Genomic DNA, 22,582 nt, shown 5'->3' with positions numbered 1-22,582 from the left:
ATTTATGTATGGAGCCCTTAGGATGTTTGAGTCCCTGTGCTGAGTGTTGTGTATAGAGTGAATATAAAATGTCAGTCTCTGATCCTCTCAGAATTCATGGCCTGGAAGGAAAGACAAATCTTGAGCCAACAGACATTCCATTTACAATTAGCATTGTAATGAATGTCATAGAGGAACTGAAGGAGGTCACATAAGAGAGAACAGTTACTGTGGTGAGGAGGCTTAATGAGGTGGAGGAATTCCTCTCTCAGAAATTGACATGGAAGCTGCCATCTAAAGTATGAGCAGGCATGAACCCTAGGACGTTTGGGAGAAGTGGTATTCAAAGCAGGGACAGGGCTTACCAGAAATTTCTGAATTTGCAAAAAAGGTGGTCATGAGACCAGCACCGCTAGACCAGTGAATGAGGGAGAGATTGACAGAGAACATAGAGGAAGATGATATTCGGAACTTTGATTTCAATACATCATTTGCCGAATATGCCACAGCTGAAGACTTCACAGTTGGACTAAGGACTATGAGCACATGGACCGTATCATTTTATCTTTGTATCTCTTGGATGAGTCGATAATTGGAAACTTGGTAAATGGTAAGAAAAGATAGACGTACTATTTTTACTTTTAGCATGTTTGTTTTCACTTGTGGGCAGATGAACAACTTTTGTTAAATGATATGTTCACCAGTTTTTCGTGAAATATTATCTTCTAACACCGGGACTTAACATGTTGAATGAAATCTGCCATGGCTCATTATGATATCTTATCCAAATGGTTTTACTCACTGGGTTTAATAACCTTACCGCTTTAATCTAGATATCAAAGTCCTTTCAGCAAATGTTCATTCAATAGCAACTATGTGGACAAAACACAATTCAGACTAGGGAAAATCACAAAACATAAATCCTGTGGATTATATTATTATTTTATGTCTTTTTTAATTGTCCTTTTACCTAACTAGAATAAATGGTGATCCATAATGCAAAGACTCCATGAGAATAAACTTCTGATCACTCAAAGCAATCATCTCAAAATGATCACAAACTGGGGGTGCCTGGGAGGCTCAGTTGTTTAAACATCCAGCTCTTGATTTTGGCTCAGATCATGATCTCAGGGTCATGATCCCAGGATTATGAGATCCAGCCCCACCATGGGACCTGTGCTCAGCAGGGAGTCTGCTGCAGATTTTCGATCTCTCCCCCGATTTTCTTCTGCCCTTTCCCCACCACATGATTCTTTCTCCCTCTCTCAAAATAAATATATAAATCTTTAAAAAAAAATTACTACTAACTGATGCAAACACATTGTGGAAATCCCAAGACTCTAATTAGTGTATCTACATAAATAACTATTTCCCTGGAGTTTTCTATTTTAGTAATACTGAAATTATTTCTTCAGGGTAGGTAAAAATATTTCAAGAATAAGAGCTTCAAATTACAGTTTGGGTATAAATCACTCCCAGGAACTCATCCCTTGGACCACTAGTGTCTCTGAGTCTTTCCTGGGGTCAGGTAGGAATGACAGCTCTGACTTCTATACCTGCACTTTCTCTTCTTGTTTCAGTTTTGGATTTTAATCAGGAAGAGTTAGGTGACAACAAAAGCAACTTTAATTTCTTGGCTAGTTAGAATGAGTTGGTGTGTATTTTTTTTTAATTATTCACTAGAAAACAGAAAAGTCTCATTGGAATTATGTGTTTACACTGATCATTTTACTTTGAAAATATTGTTCTCCCCAGTCATTCAATAATTTAACACACACTGAATAAGCATATAAGACGAAGCACCTGATAATCTCGTAATTTTGCAAAATAGTATCTGTTGAATGAATACCCTCCCAAAAAACTTAAATCATTGAAAAGAGACAGATCAGGAATTGTTATACTCATTCTGGAAAAAATAAAGCTCTTATAGAACTTAATAAATCTTTTAAAAAATTATTTGAGAGAGAAACTTTTAGGGAAAATTTATATTAACTAAGAGACACATGGCTAGTAATGAGTATAGGATTTGTAACTACATAAATGCTGAGTCAGAATGTTATCAATGATGGACATTTTAGAATTAATTTAGCCAAAGTCCTGATATTGAATAACTGGGGACTGAAGTCCAAATAAGAAAACTCACTATAACAAGGTAAAAAAAATGTTTTCTAAATGAAGACTCAAAAAAGTTTTTACTGATAATATTCGTTGGTATGAAGCCATCCTGTGTAACATGATCCAAAATTTAGGTTCATTCATTGTAATCAGGTAATGTACCTTGCTCTTAAATTTGTGATACTTTGGAATGGAAACTGAAGAGGAAGATGCTGGAGTTCATTATGGTGGAGGAGACAAAGAAGATGCTCCTTCTGGAAAATTAATATTCACACGAGATGATTGACGGCTCCACCAACTAACTGACTTGTTTGCCTGTTTCTTCATTTCCTACCTTAAAATATTACTATTTTTCCAGATATTCCTGAACATTTATCTATCTATATGACCCATTGACGTGTCTGTATGCTGGATTACTGACCCTATAATTCAATAATCCTTATTTCTCTTGTCTGTGGTCCTTTCCTTGGCTTCAGTTATCTCCTAATCTCACACTCAATCCATCTTATAAAACAACAAAATGGTGACTTTATGCACATGGAATAGTTCCTACGTATAACGGCAGCTCAACCTTACCTGCTCCTTTGGACATGTGCCTTTTAACGGGACCCTGAAGAGGACAAACTTTTCCCCAAATGAACATTTCAACATGCAGAGTGTCAGGGACCAGTGATAACTTACAGAAATGAGCTTTGCACTTTGATATTAAGTGGGAGAATAGGAAATTCTCGGAACTCCACATTTTTACCATATATTCATCATGTTTACTAATTTACCACATATGGCATGATGTTTTTGCTCAATAATCCCTACTAAATTACAGAGTAATGTTTTGTTTTCTTGCATTTTTATGTAATAAAAATACATATGCATATCAACATCCTTGTGAATCAACTTCAAGTGGGCATGGAAAAATCTGTGTAGTCTATTATCTTGTTTATCTATGAGCATTCCAATCCAGAGAAAAGCAAATTTCCATTACTGAGGCAGTGAACCCTTATGCTGAGTTTTATTTTCATTACATTTTTTTTTTTTAATAAAGGACACAGATTTTTAAAAAATCATTGCTACTTACATAGACTTCTAATTACCCAGAAGTTTCCAATTGGACGCCAATGTCGTAAGGAGACACTTGTTTAGGAGGATGTCTGGTTCCCTTCTTCACTGAAATTTAATTATATTTCTCGGTGATATTTCTCATACAGGCAGCAAAATATGCATGAGAGACCTCTCCAATAATTCAGTATGAATTAGACGCCGATGTCGTAAGCAGACACTTGTTTAGGAGGATATCTGGTTCCCTTCTTCACTGAAATTTAATTATTTTTCTCGGTGATATTTCTCATACAGGCAGCAAAATATGCATGAGAGATCTCTCCAATAATTCAATATGAATTACTTGGCACTCTACGTTGAAATAGGAGTTAAAAAATCAGAGTTGTGGAGGATAAATTTGCTACTCCTTGAATAATTATCAAATAAATGAACCATCTTTCCACTACGGGGCATCCTGGGTCCAGTAAACTTAAAGAGGAAGCTATCTAAGGCAGTTCCTACTATCTACAAAATTTTGTTTATAGAAATAGAAATAACATTCAGTTGAATTTCTAGCAAGTCTCCCAAAATCATTCAGGGACTTATTTCCAGTGGAAAAAGGCTTTAGTTCTAAAGCAGCAAATTTGAATTTACCATTGAGGTCTACCAAAGAGATTTTAAATTTGCCAACAGTATTTGTCAAATACACATTTCCAATCTCAAATGTCTTCATTTTTTTGAGATATTGAGAATCATGTTCTCCGATACTTTTGGTCTTCATAAAATTTGAATCAGGCAAGAAATTCAGATTGATTTTGGAAATGAGAGTCATGGATGGCAAGATAGGGTTATAAAAAGACGGGAAGAGCTACTAGGGAGGCATGATTTTAAAAGAACATGTGGTAGTTTCAACACAAAAAAGTTAAAATATGTATAAATTATATACGAGTACTTAAAATATTTGGAACATAGTTTTATCCACATATATGTAAATTATCACATACTTTATCCCAAACACTTAATAAGCAACCATTATTATTTGTTTGATGTGATATAATGTGCAAATAGATGCTCGTGCTTAGGGTCCTGCTGTAGAGAATATGTGTTTGGCAGTAGAAAAGTCCTGTGCTCACCTGCGATTGATAGACAGAGCTCTGTTGTCACATTGCATTCTATAGCCCTGAGAGCGCTTATATGTTTTTCTGCTTGTTTCTATTCCTTCCCGTTTATAGAGTTCCTCTTCCATGCTCAGTAGTCCTTCAAACAGTTTTTTCTTTTCTTTTTCTTTCTTTTTTTTTTTTTTGAGACCATGAGTGAATGATAAATTCAAAAGTGCTTTAATAGTGTACCAGGGGCACTACTGAAGGAAGGTGTTTTCCAAATAGTGCAAAATAGGTCTTACATCCCTGTATTTTGTGTTGCTGCTGAGGTGCAAGGATTCTAGCAATCTCTGGTACTCAGTGTGGAAATTAGGGATTCTAAGAGAACACTCGAGATGCTCCAGGCCCTTTGAACTAGTAAGCTTGGGAAAGGCTGCACGTTCTTGCCCATCCTCGAAGCTTCACAATGCACTGTGGGCATATAAAAGGCTCTGAGATCTGAGATTCCCTGCAATCCAGAAACCCGTTTTCCTTTTCTTTTGCAAAACTCAGCATTATATTTTAAATTAAGAATCATTTTATTAAAAATCAAAGCACCACAAACATTTCTTTGTTGGTTGGTTTCATTGTGAGCATATTAATTCATCGAGTCATTCAGATAGGATGATTTTTCTTCAAATACTTAATCTTCTTATGAAAAATAAAGTATAGTTTTTCCTCTCTTTGCATCTTTCCTTCTGTTCCCAGTCATTTCTTATAAAGTATATCTTTTTTTTTGTAATTTATTTTTTTCAGTGTTCCAAGATTCATTGTTTATGTGTCACACCCAGTGCTCCATGCAATACGTGCCCTCCTTAATACCTGTCACCTGGCTTGCCCATCCCTCCACCCCTCTCCCCTCCAAAACCCTCAGTTTGTTGCTCAGAGTCCATAGTCTCTCGTGGTTTGTCTCCCTCTCTGATTTACCCCAACTATTTCTCCTCTCCATCTCCGTATGTCTTCCATGTTATTCCTTATGCTCCACAAGTAAGTGAAACCATATGATAATTGACTCTCTCTGCTTGACTTATTTCTCTCAGCATTTTTCAAACTTAATTTCACCATAGACCTATTTTGTTGCCTGATATCCAGTTATTCTGCTGCACATAGTTTTGAAAATACTAATCTAAAAATCCAGGTGTCAGCAAATTTAAGATTTGTGGGGACCTCATTTGCAATTGTTCTTGCTCTATATGACTTGTAGCATTCTTCTAAAGCTAAAATAAAACAGAATAGCCTCATTGCTTTGAAAACCAGAAGTGCATATGTGTATAGAAAAAAATACTGTAATCAGAATGTAGTCTTTTCTTCCTAAATTGTAGAATGTGTTTGCTAAACTATTTAAGGGGAACTGAAGCAGACAAGTTAAATTCCATCTCCCCTTTATATATATATATATATTTAAAGATTTTATTTATTTATTTGACACAGAGAGAGAGAGATCACAAGGAGGCAGAGAGGCAGCCAGAGAGAAAGAGGGGGAAGCAGGTTCTCCACTGAGCAGAGAACCTTATGCTGGGCTTAATCCCAGGACCCTGAGATCATAACTTGAGCTAAAGGCAGAAGGTTAATTTACTGAGCCACCTAGGCACCCCTCTCCTTTATGTTTTTATTGTCTTTATTAGTTGTTAAATATAATATGATGGCCAAGCAGATGCTAGCATATAGGGCATAGTTATACAGAGTATACAGATTTAAAGATTAGATGAATCTCATAATGCCATCAAAATGGAAGATTTACCTATGAAAGTGAATATTTTCCAAGTGGAGTCATATTTCTGGTCAGTGAGGAAAAGCCCTTTTGCTATTTATACAAATCCAGATTCTCAAATTAGAGTGATTTTCTTCTCAACGGCCAAAGTTGTAGACATAAGCCCTGTAAATTACTTCCACTTCAAATTAACAGGGAATGTTGGTTCCAACCCATCGCCATAATTTAGGTGTGGTGGATATAGACCCACACACACCCTCAGATATATATCCTAAAGATATGCTACCGTGTAGATTTCAGGAGTCATCATACTTTTTGGCTTGGGATAAGGACTTTAGTTTGACTGCTTACCACTTCGTAAATGTTTTATTTGGCACAATAGAAGACCCATCTCTGCATCTATGTGCAATATCTTTGATTTCTCTGACAAGCCTCCTATCTCTGTATGTAGCATTTACACCCTCTGAAAGTCCTCTCTTCTCTTGCCTTTCTAGAAACTTAGTTATCCAGCAAGTTCTGGTTAAGCGTTATCAATCTTTGATGCTATCCTGATTTCTGAACACATTTACTTTGTTCAAATATTTATTATCGAGCCCATTATAACCTTAATTTCCTCTTCATATGCCTCCTTTACCATGAAGATACCAACCAGTGCTCTCCTGAGAAGCACTGTTACCCACTACCTCGTCTGCCTAAACATCACTGAGCCAAAGTAGCTAACTTTGGAGGGTTCTTGCTTCCATCTTCAGGAACAGCTCAGATACTAGAATAGAAATACAGTTGGTGACACTGGCATTGAATGATATTACTATTTGCATCTCAGTGGATCAGTCTTACAGGCTTCTTTTGTTGTACTCTGGTAAGGATAAGTTTACACATGGAAGTATTTGCCAACATTGCATGTGGTAAGTTTCACATTACATAATGAATTCTGATACCTGTTTAAATTTGGAACTCTTAAGCTCTTGGAACATGGAGCCCACATCACTGTATAGTAACCTGAGTGGCTGCTGGCTCTTTGATTCACTTCTGCTCACCTTCAGACCCAGCCCACGTCACTCATTCTTATTATCCAAATGGCTCCCAGAGTCATTTGAGTTCTGATCCCTTATCTTACTTAGTCTATCAATTTAAAAATAGCACAGGAAAACACAAAGAATCCATGACCCAAATACATTCTCCAGACTCCTGGAAAAATTATTCATTATTTAATTTTAAATTATAATTCATATTATAATGAACTCATAATTTTATCTAAAAGCATAATGCTTTTGTTATAATTAGTATCACCTGAACTCTGTGCTAAGAATAATTCTATCTCTCCCAATTGATTTTTGCTTTATAATTTCTGGGCATTGTGATTTTGTAGTGAAGAAATTGAACTATTTACATAATGCTGCTAAAAAGTTTAGAGTCCAATTTGTGTTGTTTCTATGCTGTAAACTTAAATGCTTTCTAAGATAAATTTTAAAAAATGGATAAGCAAACAATTCTATAATCTTAAGTTTTGGCCACTTCTCTTCCCCCCAATACCCATATCTCCCTTTCTTGATTCATACAAGTGCTTCAGAATGAATGTCCCTACTTTAGTAATTTATATTGGGCTTTGTTATTTTCAAATTTGGAATCTTTATCTTTGGTCTGCTTGCATAGGAATACCACATTTCCCTGTATTTTATTGATAGAGCAGCAAAACAGGTTCCAGAGAATTTCCTTCAAACCGCTATAATTTGGGGCTCTTTCATAAGCCAGTAGGGGGTGTAAGTTTCAAAAGTTGAGCTTCTAAATATGCAAACACTGTTGACTGTTGAGTGTTTTCAAACACATGTCACCATTTTGTCTGGCACCATTCCCAGGATCAATGATGAAGCCTAAGTGACAACTGGCCATTTAATCCTTTTGTAGACACACTTTTTTGTCATAAGGCCCCCCATTCCAGAACAGGCTGTGTCACAGGGTCTGTTGTCTTGGGAATCATCTGCACATTACACACCCAGCTCAAAAGGGCTCTGACCTTCTTAAAATTCTCAGCTCTTCCAACTGCAAACACTGATACTAGTTTTGTGTGAGGATGATAGAGAGTGTGAGAATGGAGAATAAGAGAAAGAGAGAAATATATAATGGATTTCTCACTCACTCTTACTTTATTTTATTTGTCTAAGTGAACACTGCTGGCCGCTAAGAAAATGGTCAAAGGAAATTCCACCCTGGTGACTGAATTTGTTCTCTTGGGATTAACAGATCGTCCAGAGCTTCAGCCCGTCCTCTTTGTGCTGTTTCTGGTGATCTATTTGATCACCGTGGGGGGGAACCTTGGGATGTTGGTATTGATCAGGATAGATTCACGCCTCCATACCCCCATGTACTACTTTCTTGCCAGTTTGTCATGCTTGGATTTGTGCTATCCCACAAATGTGACTCCCAAGATGTTGGTGAACTTCTTATCAGAGAAGAAAACCATTTCCTATGCTGCTTGTTTAGTCCAGTGTTATTTCTTCATTGCCATGGTTATTACTGAATATTACATGCTAGCCGTAATGGCTTATGATAGATACATGGCCATCTGTAATCCTTTGCTTTACAGCAGCAAGATGTCCAGAGGGGTATGTATTCACCTGATTGTTGGTCCATATGTCTATGGGTTCCTTAGTGGTCTGATGGAAACCATGTGGACCTACCACTTGACCTTCTGTGACTCCAATATTATTAATCACTTCTACTGTGCTTACCCTCCTCTTATCCAGCTCTCCTGCTCTGACACTTTCATTAAGGAGACATCCATGTTTGTGGTAGCAGGATTTAACCTCTCCAACTCCCTCCTTATAATCCTCATCTCCTATATCTTCATACTCATTGCCATCCTGAGGATGCAGTCTGCTGAAGGCAGGCACAAAGCTTTTTCCACCTGTGGGTCCCATCTGGTGGCAGTGACTGTATTTTATGGGACGCTGTTCTGCATGTATGTTAGACCTCCCACGGACAAGTCAGTGGAACAATCTAAAGTTATTGCTGTTTTCTACACTTTTATAAGCCCTATGTTGAACCCCATCATTTATAGTCTGAGGAACAAGAATGTGAAACAAGCTTTTTGGAAACTGATCAGAAAAAATGTACTTTTGAAGTAAAATTACAATGTATCTTTCTTTATAAATTAAATAAAAGCTATATTCATAAGAACTGGATCCAACTTTAACTGCATTTACAGTAAAGTTATTTTAAATCTATAATGAAAAGCTAAAATCTAATGACAAAGCATTCAAGACATAGGTACAGGAGATTTATAGCTTTACAGGTGATGTGTGAGTGTGTATCGAGTGTGCAAAGGGTTGGAGGTTGGATATGTAGGTATAATGGATAATTTCTCTTAAACACTTTTACATCATTTGTTACTTTCACACTATAAAAATTATACATTCTATAGTAAAATATTTAATCTCTGTAGAAGAGTCTGAAGTAAAAGATTTTTCCCTTTTTCTTCTCCCTCCCTGATCTTCCACTGTCTCCTTTTAAGGTTACTATTATTAACAGTTTCTTATGTTTGTGGAAAATTTCTCTGCATCTACAAAGCAGTGTATGGCTATATATGCACACACACACACACACACACACACACACACACACATTTGCCAATACACACGTTGACTGTTAGGAGCTAACTTTTAGTAGTTTGTAATTCTGTAGCATTTGCTATGCAGTGGTTTCCACTGCATGGTCTAGAGCAATGTGACCACAACTACTAATTGAGACTTGCTGTCACCTCTGGTAGAAAAAAGTCAAGATATCAGCTCCATGTCCATACCTGATGTCCATTTATTCCTCCCTGCTTATAAGAATCATTTTTAATAAGACACTTTCTTCCTTCTGCCATAACAGTACACAAAAATTTCCAATTAGTTTTTAGATATTAACTCCTGAAGCAGGCAACGGATGTCTCTTAAAAAAAACACGTGGTTTGCCTCAAAAGAAATTGTGACTCTGTGGAGTTTATCTGTGACATCACAGACTCCTAGGCTCTGCAGTTTTCATGCCTTCCTTCATCTTTGCCTGTTAACATATTTTCAGGATGGGAAATAATTTTTTTTTAAATTTTTTTGGTAACGTAATGCTAATTTTATCCACAAAAGTTGCCCTTTGTCACAATTAGGTACTATATATCTAACTTTAGATTTCAACATTGTGACTTATTTGTAAATATTTTGATGCTAAAGAATTCAAAAGACAAGTTAATTTTTAAGATGTTAACATTTCAGGTGACTTTGCAGCTACAAAGCATAAGCAGAGTTGATGAAATGTTTACAGAGTAATGAGCCAAGTACTGATCCATTACCAAAGATTCCCCAAGGAGCTCTAGGATTGTATAGTTTTGTAGAGTTCATGAAACTGTAAAGAGAAGAATCAATACAATTTGTTAAGTGCTGCAATATAAGAAAATGAAATTGCTAATGCAACAGAGGAAAGAAGGAATGTATTCTAAGGTGAAGTTGGTCTCATATGATTGTACAAGAAGAGAACTTGTTCATCCTTTGTGCACCTGCTCCAGCATACTCAAAGCTACTAGTACAACGTGATATCAGGTTTGAACAAAATAAGTATTAGACGTGATTTGTGATCACATATGTACATGTTACTTTCAATGAAAAAGGAAAAGCTACAGAACTGTAATTAGTCACTCACCCTTGGACACATATTTCTCAGTTGTATTTCAAAGCTTCTTTTCTACCCAAGAGCTTATTTCTCTTCAATGTTTTCTATAAGGTAACATTTTCATATTTACTGATTCTCTGTTATTCCACATAATTATTGCAACTTTTCTATTACTAGATATTGTTCTTTAAGTATTTTTTATTTTGAAAGTCAAATTGTCGGGGCATCTGGGTGGCTCAGTGGGTTAAGCATCTGCCTTCTGCTCAAGTCATGATCCCAGAGTCCTGGGATGTGCCCTGCATCAGGCTTCCTGCTTAGTGGGAGTCTGCTTCTACCTCTCCTCCTTGCTTGTGCTCTCTCGCTATCTCGTCACTGTCTCTCTCTCTCTCTCTCAAATAAATAAATAAATAAAAATCTTAAAAAAAAAAAAAAGGAAAGTCAAATTGCGAATGCTGGTAAAATGCACATCTATACAAATTGTTATTTTTGTAAATTTTAACATTCAATTAATAGCGCATTGGATTTTACTTAAGCAAATACCCAGGATCTATTGCTGTTTAAGCACACACACATATACAATTATACAGAAGTAGCTCCCTTATTTTTCCAGTATTCTAATTTCAGGGTCCATGTCTGTAATTTTACAGACTAGCTTGGCAGTAAATGAAGCTTTCTTAATGATTGCAGCATAGAAAAAAATTAAGCAAACTTCCATTTTGAACGTGAACAAAGTACCTCCAGTTTGCATATGTCAGAGAATGTCTTTGAATGAACCAACAAAGGACTTTGTGGAAATATATGAGCTATAAGCTAACAATATTGTTCAGAAATACCTGTGACCATGATGCCATTGACATTTATGATTGGTATTAGCAATATGAAGCCATAGTTTTGGCCACATGTATGAACGTCTAAAATAAAAAGGGATTTCACTAAGTGCCTTCATGAATTGGTTGGTTGTTAGGAATTACACCATAGAAAGTCTATTTTTTAGTTCATATTGTGCTGTGCTGGAGATTGAGTAAGTATGTGCTTCTGCAGTGCTTTGTGTATTAATGATTTGAGTTCCCTTATTAATGAAAACATCTCCCATGAGGAATTTTAAGAACAAGCTCTTAAGCTCTTGCTCTTCTTCTTTTAAAATTGATCTTGCTGGATTCTAGATTTATTGAACAAATTAAGCAAGGTGATATTGGAAGAATCTATGAGAAAACAGAGAATATTTTCCACACTTCCTTAAGGAACAATAATTATAAGATGTTTTATACTTTTCTTCCGACCTTTCTAAAAGGTCATGAATCCAATTGGTCATTTTCTCAGGAAATCTGATCCATGTGTACTTAAAAAAATTAAAAAAAATCCCAGGGAATGATAATGCTGTAAATCTAATATTTTTCTTCATATATCATATATTTCCTTGGAGTGCTGGATATCTGAAGAATGTTAAGACTCTCACACTCATATACACACACATGAAGGGGAGAGAAGGGAATGACAATGTTCAGCAAAGTTCAGACACTGTTTTAACATATGTTGTTTCACTTAATCTGCCCATCAATATTATGATTATAGAATTGTCATACCATTTTAAAGTTGAGCAGAGACTCACAATTACTTGCTTACCTAAAATCACATAGCTGTGAAGAGAAGTCCAAATGTGTCTGGCTTTGACGTTTATTGTTTCTTTTTTCTACTATGATATGCTGTTTTTCACTATACTTTTTTGAAGGGAAAAGCCATGGAATGGGTAAAACTATCATTTTCTGTATTCCAAAAATACTGTTGATCGGGTATTTGAAAGCTGAATGCACACTGACCAATATAATCTACTATGAGAAAAGATCTTATTTTATAGTGTTTATAAAAATTCATATTTTTCAATAAAGTGAGCTTTGTAGTCAGATCCTGACTCCATCATTTATCAGCCAAATTAATAGTCATGAACATAAACTCTAGGTTCAGATTTATTGATCAAATTAATCTCTCTCTGCCTCAGTATTTTCTTTTGTAAGATAAATATATATAGTACTTTCTCATAGAAAAGCTGGGTAGAAAAATGGATTAATACCTATGTTGTGCACCTTAAACTAAGGTAACAGTGTGTGTCAACTATGCTTAAGTAAAAACATTTAAGAAATACCCATAAAGTATTTAGCACAATGTTCGATACATAGTATTCACTTAATAAAAGTGAACTGCTTTTTATTATTAACTAGAAAGTTCCTTCACCTATTTGAGACTTGGTTTACTCTCATAGCTTTCAATATTTTTCTGTTATTACTTTTATCATTCTTCAGATATAATGCCCTTATAGTTTTGGTTAATTAATTAATTCCTGTGTTCCACATCTTGTAAATACCACAAGGTCCTATCTAAAATTTGAAAGCAATTATTTCTCTGCTGTTCAACATGGTACATTGTCTGTGCCCCCTTAAAAACTAGAAAAGTGATTGACAGATAATAGATGATAGATAGATAGATAGATAGATGATAGATAGATAGAAATTAGAGGATTCTTTAAAATTGGAAATTAGATCAGTTGTGGAAGGTGACAGCAATTAGAAAACATGACACACACTGATGGAATCTTAACTGTGTATGATTTACTCATGTACAATTAGTCAATCTGTTTTTATTTTCTCCAACAGAAGAATTCATCTGGCATGTTCAGGATAAATCAGACCAGAGAGAAGGAATTTATTCTCCTGGGGTGGACCAGTTATCCAGTGTGGCTGCTTTTCTTTTTTGTCTTGTTTCTAGTTATCTGTATTCTCTTTCTTCTGGAAATCTTGAGCCTAACACTGTGGATCACATCCTCATACTATCTCTTCACTGATCTGCCAATCCCACATACTCTGGTTAACTTTTTATTTAAGAAGGTCATTTCCTTGGGGCGCCTGGGTGGCTCAGTGAGTTAAGCCGCTGCCTTTGGCTCAGGTCATGATCTCAGGGTCCTGGGATCAAGTCCCACATCGGGCTCTCTGCTCAGCAGGGAGCCTGCTTCTTCCTCTCTCTCTGCCTGCCTCTGCCTACTTGTGATCTCTGTCTGTCAAATAAATAAATAAAAATCTTAAAAAAAAAAAAAAACCATAAAATAGGAATCCTAACAGCACATCTTTAAAAAAAAAAAAAAGAAGAAGGTCATTTCCTTGATCAATTTATTTGAACAGTATAACATGCTCACTTTCCTGTTAACTCAATATTTTGTCTCTGATGCTATCTCTGACAATCACAGCCACATGATCATTTGCTCTTCATGTATTTACAGTATGAGATTCAAAGTGCTCTATATTTATATAGCTGCCATTGTCTATATATCAGTTTCATATAGATTTGTGTAACATCACAGTTGTTTTCTCAAGTGCTTGCAACATGGAAGATTATCATCATATCCAGCTGCTTTGTAGCTTCTGAAAAAAATTAGATTTTACTATAGACCAAATGAAAACTCTAGAACATGCTTAGGAGTATATGGGAGTCTCAAGTTATCACTTTTATGAGAAAATTTTCAATCTTTTCAGTCACTGTAAGCCAGAGAAACCTCTCTGCTTTTGAATTCTATTTTAGAATTACCCTGGGCAATGGCACCTCCTTGAAAAAATCAGTAGCAAAATTAAAACTGTATCTCTTATATGTTGTGACTCTTCTTTTGAGCTATCAAATAATAAAGAGAAAGAATGTAATATTTGAAAATATGAGGAAATCTAAAGTTTAATTACTACCCAAATCTTTTTTTTTTTTCATAGCATGAAGAGTCACCAAATGAATAATGTGAAAAGCTTATATGAGTTGAATTTTTATTATGTAATGTATAAAAGTGTTTTCTGTTTGCCTTTCTTCAGGGAAAGTGATTTAATTTTTTTTTTTTTTTTTTTTTTTTGAGTGAGAGAGAAAAAGAACATGAGCAGGGGTAGGGGCACAGGGAGAGAGAAAAAAATCTCAAATAGACCCCAAGCACAGCATGGAGCCTTGCATAGGGCTTGATCCCAGGACCCTGAGATCATGACCTGAGCTGAAATCAAGTGTTGGATGCTCAACTGACTGAGCCACCCAGGTGTCCTGGGGTTATGACACCTTTAAAATCATTACTTATTCTGATGATCTTGGATTGGAAAATCTGTTATAGTAAAATGGACTTTTTTCCTCCTAGAAGACTTCCTCCATTTAGTGACCTTATTGGTAATCTTCTCACACAAGCAAGACAATGTTGAGGACAAGTTACCTCTTGCTTTACACTTCAACTGATAGAAATATCTTAGTGATTAAAAAAAAAAAATCTTAAAAAAAAAGAAATATCTTAGTGTATTTGTGGTCACATGTTAATTTAACTCAGTTCAACAAAAAGTTATGGAGGCCTATCAAAGGCAAGGCCTGGGAGGTTTTAAAAATATATTTCCACTCCTTCTGAAGAGTGACACTTATTTATGGAGAAACTTCACAACTATTTTACCATAAGACTTGCTTCAATAAGGGAAACAGTTGAAGTATTTGTTTAAATTATTTTCTGGGCACAGAGGAAGAGAAGTATCCATTCTGCTTAAGGCGATTAAGGTAGTTCTCCCACAGGAAGTAACCGTTGATCTGAGCTTTGGAAGGTGAGTAGAACTTCAAAGGGCAGAGAATAGGGAAAGTCATTTCCTGAAGAAGGAACCAGCTGGTCCATGGAGGATAATTGGTTGTACCTGGGACACCAGTCATGGATAAAAAAGTGAGAAAAGATGAGGTTGAATAGTAAACTAGATTAGATGAGGAGAGAAGGAATGCTTTGCTAATGTACTTAGATGAGGAAGCATGAACACTTCATAATATTAGTGATATGAAGGAAATATGACTTCCAGTCATGACTCAGCATGTGACTTGGAGTCAAGAATTCTGTGAAGATCAATAATCTTGTTTTAACCAAGGTAGAGGGAGACTGCATGACTGGACATGATCATTGTCAATCCAGCAAATCAGAGTCTTCTTCCAAAACCAAAGTTTTTAGCTTTTTCCTTCCATCTTGAGATTGACTTTAGGAGAAATATTTGAACTGGCCATGAATTTATCTATTCCTATGTCCTTGCTACCTTCCTAGCACCCTATTTCCTTATGCACTTAGTGTTCTCCTGTGCATTTCCCTACTATCAAGATCCCAAAGTGCATGGTGCTAAATCGCTCCTTGTTCCCCAAGTTGCTGAGCAAAAGCTGAGTTTCATTAAGCTCTCAGGGGGAAAAAAGAAAAGAAGAAGCTTTCTAATAAAGGAAGTCATTTGCATATGATTTTCTCAATTTTATCAATATTGTGATATTCAAAGTGCAGAACATTTGAATTGGAAGTGACCTAGGATATACTGTAGTATACACTCATGCTTTTTATTTTTTAAAGAAGATTATATTTATTTATTGAGAGAAAGAGAGAGAGAGAGAGAGAGAGAGAGAATGAGTGGGGGAGGGGCGGAGAGAGAGGGATAAGCAGACTCTCCACTGAGCATGGAACCTGATGTGGGACTCAATCCCAGGGCCCTGACATTCATGTGTTTTAAAGATGAAGAACTCAAAGAACAATAACTTGCCTAGCACTAAAGGACTAACCTTTTTTTTTTTTTTTTAATAATTTTAATTATTTATTTGACAGACAGAGAGCACAAGTAGGCAGAGAGGCAGGCAGAGAGGGGTGGGGGAAGCAGGTTCCCTGCTGAACAGAGAGTCCCATGTGGGGCTCAATCCCAGGACCCTGGGACCATGACTGGAGCTGAAGGCAGAGGCTTTAACCCACTGAGCCACTCAAGCACCCCAGGACTAACCTTTGTAAACAGAATTCCTCAGTGGAACTAAACCCACTTTACTTGGTTCTCTCTCTAGCCAGATGTTGTAATAAATGTATTAGAAATTGCTTCCATTAACCTAAAAAGCATGGGCATTTTTGAGGCATCGTTGTAGATGTTTAATCCCTTTGTGAAATGAGATGATGCTCAATCCACCTCATGAAACGACATGAGCTAAATGTGAGAAAAGCCACCAAGGTTAGTGGTTAAGGACAGAGAGCTGCAGTCAGATCTGCTTTCTCATCTTATCCTGGTCACTTAGTAGCTCTTTTATTTTGAGAAAAGTAATTATCTTTTCTAAGGCTCAGTTCCTTCAGCTGTGAAATAGTTTTAAGAATATTAACCTGATATTTTTAAATGAGTTTTTGAAAGAATCTTACATGACAAAGGTTCAGTATGTCAAGTTTAATGAATTTAGTTACTTTATTAATCAAACATATGAAAAACACTTAAGCGCTAAGAAATTCAACAGCTAAACAAAGTACATCATGGCCTAGAAAAGTAAGGAATTGGAAGCACTATCCATCCTGTGAATTGGTGTCTCCAATTACTTTCATTTCCTCTCAGGCTTTTCTAAATAACAAAAAACCAACAAAACAAAAACACACACACAAAAACAATATAAAACAACCAAAAAAGGGGTCTAATATACCCCTTTTAATCAAAGGAATGTATGATTGCTACAGTAATACCGTACAGTAGAATGTGCCTGTGCCACATCGGTGGGAAGGTGCAATTAATGAGTAACTAACTGGCTTTCTTTAGAGTGCAACTTGTTCTGCTGAGTCTCGGAGACAGGACCGAGCAATACGTGGTAAGTAGGCAGACACAGAAGGGAAGCGTACACTATTCCTAGCTCCCCTGTTGCTAATCCTTGAGTTGTCTTCAGGAAACTTTTAATTAGCAGAATTGATTGCTTCATCTTGATATTTTAAAAATACCATAGGGAAAAATAATCACCCTTATAAATACAAGAAACAATTCCCCTTCTTTACTTTTTGAAGGTGTACTGGTTTTCCAACTTAATGAATTTAGTTGGTAGTTTGTAGGTAGGGCTGTTTATTTTGTGTTTTACGAGTGAGCAAAATGTTCTTATTTATACTTGGAATCCACTTTCTTATTTAGTAGGGATAAATGCATGGTTATAAATAGGTAAATGGCTACCTAGGCAAAAACTAGAGCTGGTCATATGAAAGATACCAATGTGCAAAATTGGGGAATATTTTATTTTTCTCAATAATAAACAAAGGGGTGGTAGACACTAAAATTTTCTTGTGATAGACTTACATGCCTCCCACATGGCCAGGTATTAACATGCATTCTAAGTTATAAAATCATCAGAGAGCAATCATGGTGCAATATTTTCAATGTGAGAAAACTCAGGCTCATAAAGATTAAGATATCTGTCATCACAGAATAAGTAGGCAGCACAGTTATATTTTTTCAAATTGAATCTGCCCAGTTGCAAAACCTGTGAGATGAACATCAGTATTAAGGATACTGGGAATATTTTAGCATTAAAATCATTTTTTAAAGTTTGGAAAGCCCAAAGATACCTTAGCAGATTATTTTTACAGAAGACAGGAGGGGTGGAAAGGGCATGAATACATAGAAGGATGTAACATGATGTTTCGCTGTTCTCCAGTAAAAGATGAGAAAAAGATTATGAGCCACCCTATACCTATATACAACAAATAACCATTTTTCTACCCCCTCTCTCTTTTTACAAACATTTACTTATTTATTTTAGAGAGAGAAAGTGCAGGGCAGAGAAGCAGAGGGAGACAGAGAAAGAATCTCAAGCAGACTCCACGCTGAGCACAGTGCCCAATGGGGAGCTTGATCTCACGATCCTGAGATTGCCACTGGAGCTGAAATCAAGAATCCAATGCGCAACCAACTGTGTCACCCAGGTGCTTCCAAATAACTACGTTTCTATAGATGATGTTTCCTATTTTATGACAAGTCTTTTAGCTTTGCAAAACATCCTAATGTATTCACTAGGTAACCATCAGTTTAGAGCTGAGCTCAAGGATAGGAGCCAGCAAAAGGTGGACCACTCAGGAAAAATGGAGTTCCTGAGGTCATTCCAGGAGAGAAGTGGTAGAGCTGAGAAATATGAATAGGAAAGAAATTAGAGAAACCAGACCTGTGTTGGGAAGCTGGGGATAAAATGCTGTACAATAGTTCTAGAAAAAATCCTCTGTGGTTAGGGTGCAGGAGGACAGCTTAAAAAATACATATAACTAATTATATTGTTAAATTATTTTGTATTAAATAGTTTCCGTCTGCTTTTGATAGAGTTGTGATGTGTGTGTGTGTGTGATCGCGGAATGGATGCGGAAGAGCTCTATGACAAATTTAAAAGGTCTCAAGAGGCTTGTGATTATTTAAACACTGTCATCACAGTTTTTAAGTCATAAAATCATCTTTGGGCATAACCTCTGAGGAATTAATTAAATTCTAACTAATAATTATCATCTGATATAGTTTTTTCTTATACAGATAAAACTTTCTTTTTCCAAGAAGGATCTTGTTGATTGAGTGAAAAATAAAACTCAAAATTACATATAGATTTGCCTGGAGATCTATATTTCTGAATAGTTATTTTTTTTTAAATTGTGGAAGCAAAATTTTTTCAATGCATTTGGATTGGAATAATAAGAACTGATGTTTCCAACTCAGGGTTGTGTTTGTCACAGATTTTAAGTAAGTTTGGACCAACAAGAGTATAGATTCTAGACTGCCTGTACCTTAAAAACCTACAAGAAAGAAGTAGTGATGAATGCAAATCTGAAAACCAGGACAAGCTCTATAGAGACTTACAGTAATCTTGGGCACTGATCCTAGAGGTCTCAATTAGTTGGATAATGATTTCAACTCCTGCAACAGCAAAACAAATTAAGTTAGAAGTCCAACTCTCACTCCTATCAAATTCTGAGCTGGTATGTCAGTTGAGGTCGGCCACGATTTTAGTAGTCATGACTCACTCATTTTTCTGCCATCTCATCCGTGGGTTCCCAGGTAGTTCAGCACTACGTCCACATGAACTGCCAGTAGGAAGGAGAAAGGAAGAAGGGAAAGGCAATCCTATGTCATAAAGGGATGGATTAGAAATTGTACACTTCTCTTTCACCACATTCTCTTGCCTAGAACATACTCTTTGGTTGTAGAAAATCTAGTCTGAGAATAAACGAAGAGAAGGGAAGCTTTGTGGTTGTGCTCTTTTGTTTACTTTGGTCTTGCTTTGTTTTTGTTTGTTTGTTGTAAGTGCTGTTCCATAAAGACCCACTCTGGCTCCAAAGGCACTAACATGGATAGAGGGGAGGTACCACTTCTAGCCCAGGCTCTGTCAAAGCCGTCTCTGCCTCAGGGCTGTCACTTTGCTCTTCCATCTGCTTTCTCAAATGTAGACAAACATACTGGACCAAGTCATTTCTATTATCTAATTCAGGTCTGATAGACTGAAAAATCAGCTTCTCTAAATGTATTGAATTGACTGGAAAATGTTAGGAGACTTTCTGAAAGCTTTCCTGTGCATTATACCTGTGGCCATACATGGTAAAATATTTACCATCATTCAACTTCTCAAAGATTTCTTTCCTTTAATAACCCCCTAAAGAACATCTAGTCTATCTCACAAAGAATGAATTAAGATGCATCTCTAATGTATCACTTCGTTCCCTTTTACAAAGAACCTAAGGAATTAATGTGGCATCTTCCGGAAGAAATCATTTGTTATCAGGAAAAGAACTTCTGGTACAAGATTCTCAACTTCTAATTAAGTTATCGGGTAAATTCATTTTTCAGTGGTGGATTTCTGTTTGTTTCTTTTTTTTTTTTTTTTCTTTGCAGAAATCTGTTTAATGGTTTAGGAATGTGTACATTCTGGCTCTGCCGTTTCCATAAAGGCAACTTTTCCATGTTTCAAAAAAAATAGATTTGCTATAAAGATTTATGTATCATAAATAGGAAATGTGAAAAATCCCCCCCAATGCAAACCAAGGATGCTGTCTGTTTGTTTCTTGGTACCGATTGGCAAAATCTGGGGTGAAAAAAAGTAATGTAAGGTTAGGTAAAGTATTGAAAAATAGACAAAGTAGAAGTGCAGGTGGGTACGAAATATCCTGAAAGAATCCAAAAATGTAAGTAGACAAAGAGAAATAAGAGGATAATTAGCAAAGGAAAAGTCTTCAAGCCCACTAATGACTGGAACCCAGAAGTTTGCACTCACTAATGTTTAATTGGATACTGTTTCAAGTAAAATACTATTTCTAGTGTTCCCAGGGACAAAGAGTCATAGAAAAGGAAAGAAAAAACAGAAGAAAATGGTCCAAAATGATGTTCTAAGAAATATGACTTTTTCTTTTGCCTTAAAAAAATTTTTCTTACTGATCGAATGTTCTCATTTCCCATTGAAAGAAACGATGAGAAACTTCACCTCAGTGACTGAGTTCATTCTCCTTGGACTGACCAGTCGCCTGGAACTGCAGATTGTCCTCTTCCTGCTGTTTCTGGCCATTTACATGGTCACGGTCGCAGAGAATGTTGGCATGATTGTCCTCATCCAGGTCAATGCCCGGCTCCACAAACCCATGTACTTTTTCCTGAGCCACTTGTCCTTTGTGGATCTGTGCTTCTCTTCCAACGTGACTCCCAAGATGCTGGCGATCTTCTTGTCGGAGAAGGAAACCATTTCCTATCCTGCTTGTCTGGTGCAGTGTTACTTCTTTATCGCCTTGGTCCACGTGGAGATGTACATCCTGGCTGTGATGGCCTTTGATCGGTACATGGCCATCTGCAACCCTCTGCTGTATGGCAGCAAGATGTCTAAGAGTGTGTGCACCACCCTCATCATGGGCTCTTACATGTATGGGGCACTCACGGGCCTCATGGAGACCATGTGGACCTACAACCTCTCCTTCTGTGGCCTCAATGAAATTAACCACTTCTACTGTGCTGACCCACCACTAATTAAGCTGGCCTGTTCTGACACTTCCAACAAGGAGCTGTCGATGTTTGTTGTGGCTGGATGTAATCTTTCTTTTTCTCTGCTCATCATCCTGATTTCCTATCTTTATATTTTTCCTACTATCCTAAGAATTCGTTCCACAGAAGGCAGGCACAAAGCTTTCTCTACCTGTGGCTCCCATCTCACAGCTGTCACCATATTCTATGTGACCCTGTTCGTCATGTATCTCAGACGTCCCTCAAAGGAATCTGTGGAACAAGGTAAAATGGTAGCTGTATTTTATACAACAGTCATCCCCATGTTGAACCCTATGATTTATAGCCTTAGGAATAAGGATGTGAAAGAAGCATTGACCAAAGAGTTGTTAAGAAAACAAAGATTTTCATAGAATCTACCACTATTTTTTTGGTTCCCAAACTTTTTCTAAAACTTTTTCCAAAGTTACAGGGTAGAATTGATGACAAAATGAGAAATATGGTGCATCAAATGGGGACATTGAATTTTTAATTCTAATTATTATTTAATTCTAATAATTTTTAGAGATTTAAACATGAGAAGTAAAATTTCATTACCAAAATTGGCATGTTGGTACTTATTCATTATGCTCACTAATTATTGTAATTTCTTTGTCTTTTGTGCACATGGTGGCATTTTAATTCTCCTGTTTTGGGTTTAGGTGGAAGTATTTCTAGACAGTGAGTTAAATTAGAATTCATACATATCACTTCTAAGCTGAGCATTTAATTGTTCATGAGAAAACCCTTCAGTGGGTTTTTTTCCCTTGTCCTGGTGACCAGCAATATTTAATATTTAAGATGGGTTTTTGAGTGAGAACATGTGGAAATGCTCCCTCCACCATCTCACACTAGAAGTGTGGAATGAGAAGTGCCCTCTGTCTTACGACATATGCTTAACTACAATGATATGTTGAGTTATATTTCCATGGCAAGGAGTCCCCTCTTCTGACTGACACTACAGTAACTATACAAAATTTAAACATGTGAATGCATACAACAGAAATTAAGCCCCACAGCCCTCAAAAAATCATATTTGAGATTTTGTGTTTTGGGCTTTTTTGGTTTCTACAAATATGTGTGTTTGAGTTAAAATTTCTTATTGTAATTATTTAAAATTGTTAATATAAAGCATAAATGTTGTTTAAAATGTCAAATAGTACTATAGG

The 22,582-nt window shown here is 36.3% G+C and overlaps 2 protein-coding genes across 2 annotated transcripts; both read left to right on the top strand.

Moving 5' to 3' along the window:
• Positions 1-8,153: 8,153 nt before the first annotated feature.
• On the top strand, positions 8,154-9,104 carry LOC131822652 (olfactory receptor 5M5). The gene has a single exon (XM_059158941.1). It carries the CDS (start codon positions 8,166-8,168, stop codon positions 9,102-9,104), a length of 939 nt encoding a protein of 312 aa, XP_059014924.1. The 5' UTR covers positions 8,154-8,165.
• An 11,747-nt stretch (positions 9,105-20,851) lies between these two features.
• Positions 20,852-21,787, top strand: LOC131822651 (olfactory receptor 5M8-like). Its single transcript, XM_059158939.1, has one exon. It carries the CDS (start codon positions 20,855-20,857, stop codon positions 21,785-21,787), a length of 933 nt encoding a protein of 310 aa, XP_059014922.1. The 5' UTR covers positions 20,852-20,854.
• The last annotated feature ends 795 nt before the right edge of the window (positions 21,788-22,582 follow it).

Source organism: Mustela lutreola, chromosome 1 (genome assembly GCF_030435805.1).
Source record: "Mustela lutreola isolate mMusLut2 chromosome 1, mMusLut2.pri, whole genome shotgun sequence".
Classification (NCBI taxonomy): domain Eukaryota; kingdom Metazoa; phylum Chordata; class Mammalia; order Carnivora; family Mustelidae; genus Mustela; species Mustela lutreola.
The sequence above is the reverse complement of the archived record's forward strand: the minus strand, read 5'-3'. Positions and strand labels throughout refer to the sequence as shown.

What these genes read in the sequence shown, in the direction of transcription:
- LOC131822652 (XM_059158941.1), top strand. Translation starts at nt 8,166, where the DNA reads ATGGTCAAAGGAAATTCCACCCTGGTGACTGAATTTGTTCTCTTGGGA.
- LOC131822651 (XM_059158939.1), top strand. Translation starts at nt 20,855, where the DNA reads ATGAGAAACTTCACCTCAGTGACTGAGTTCATTCTCCTTGGACTGACC.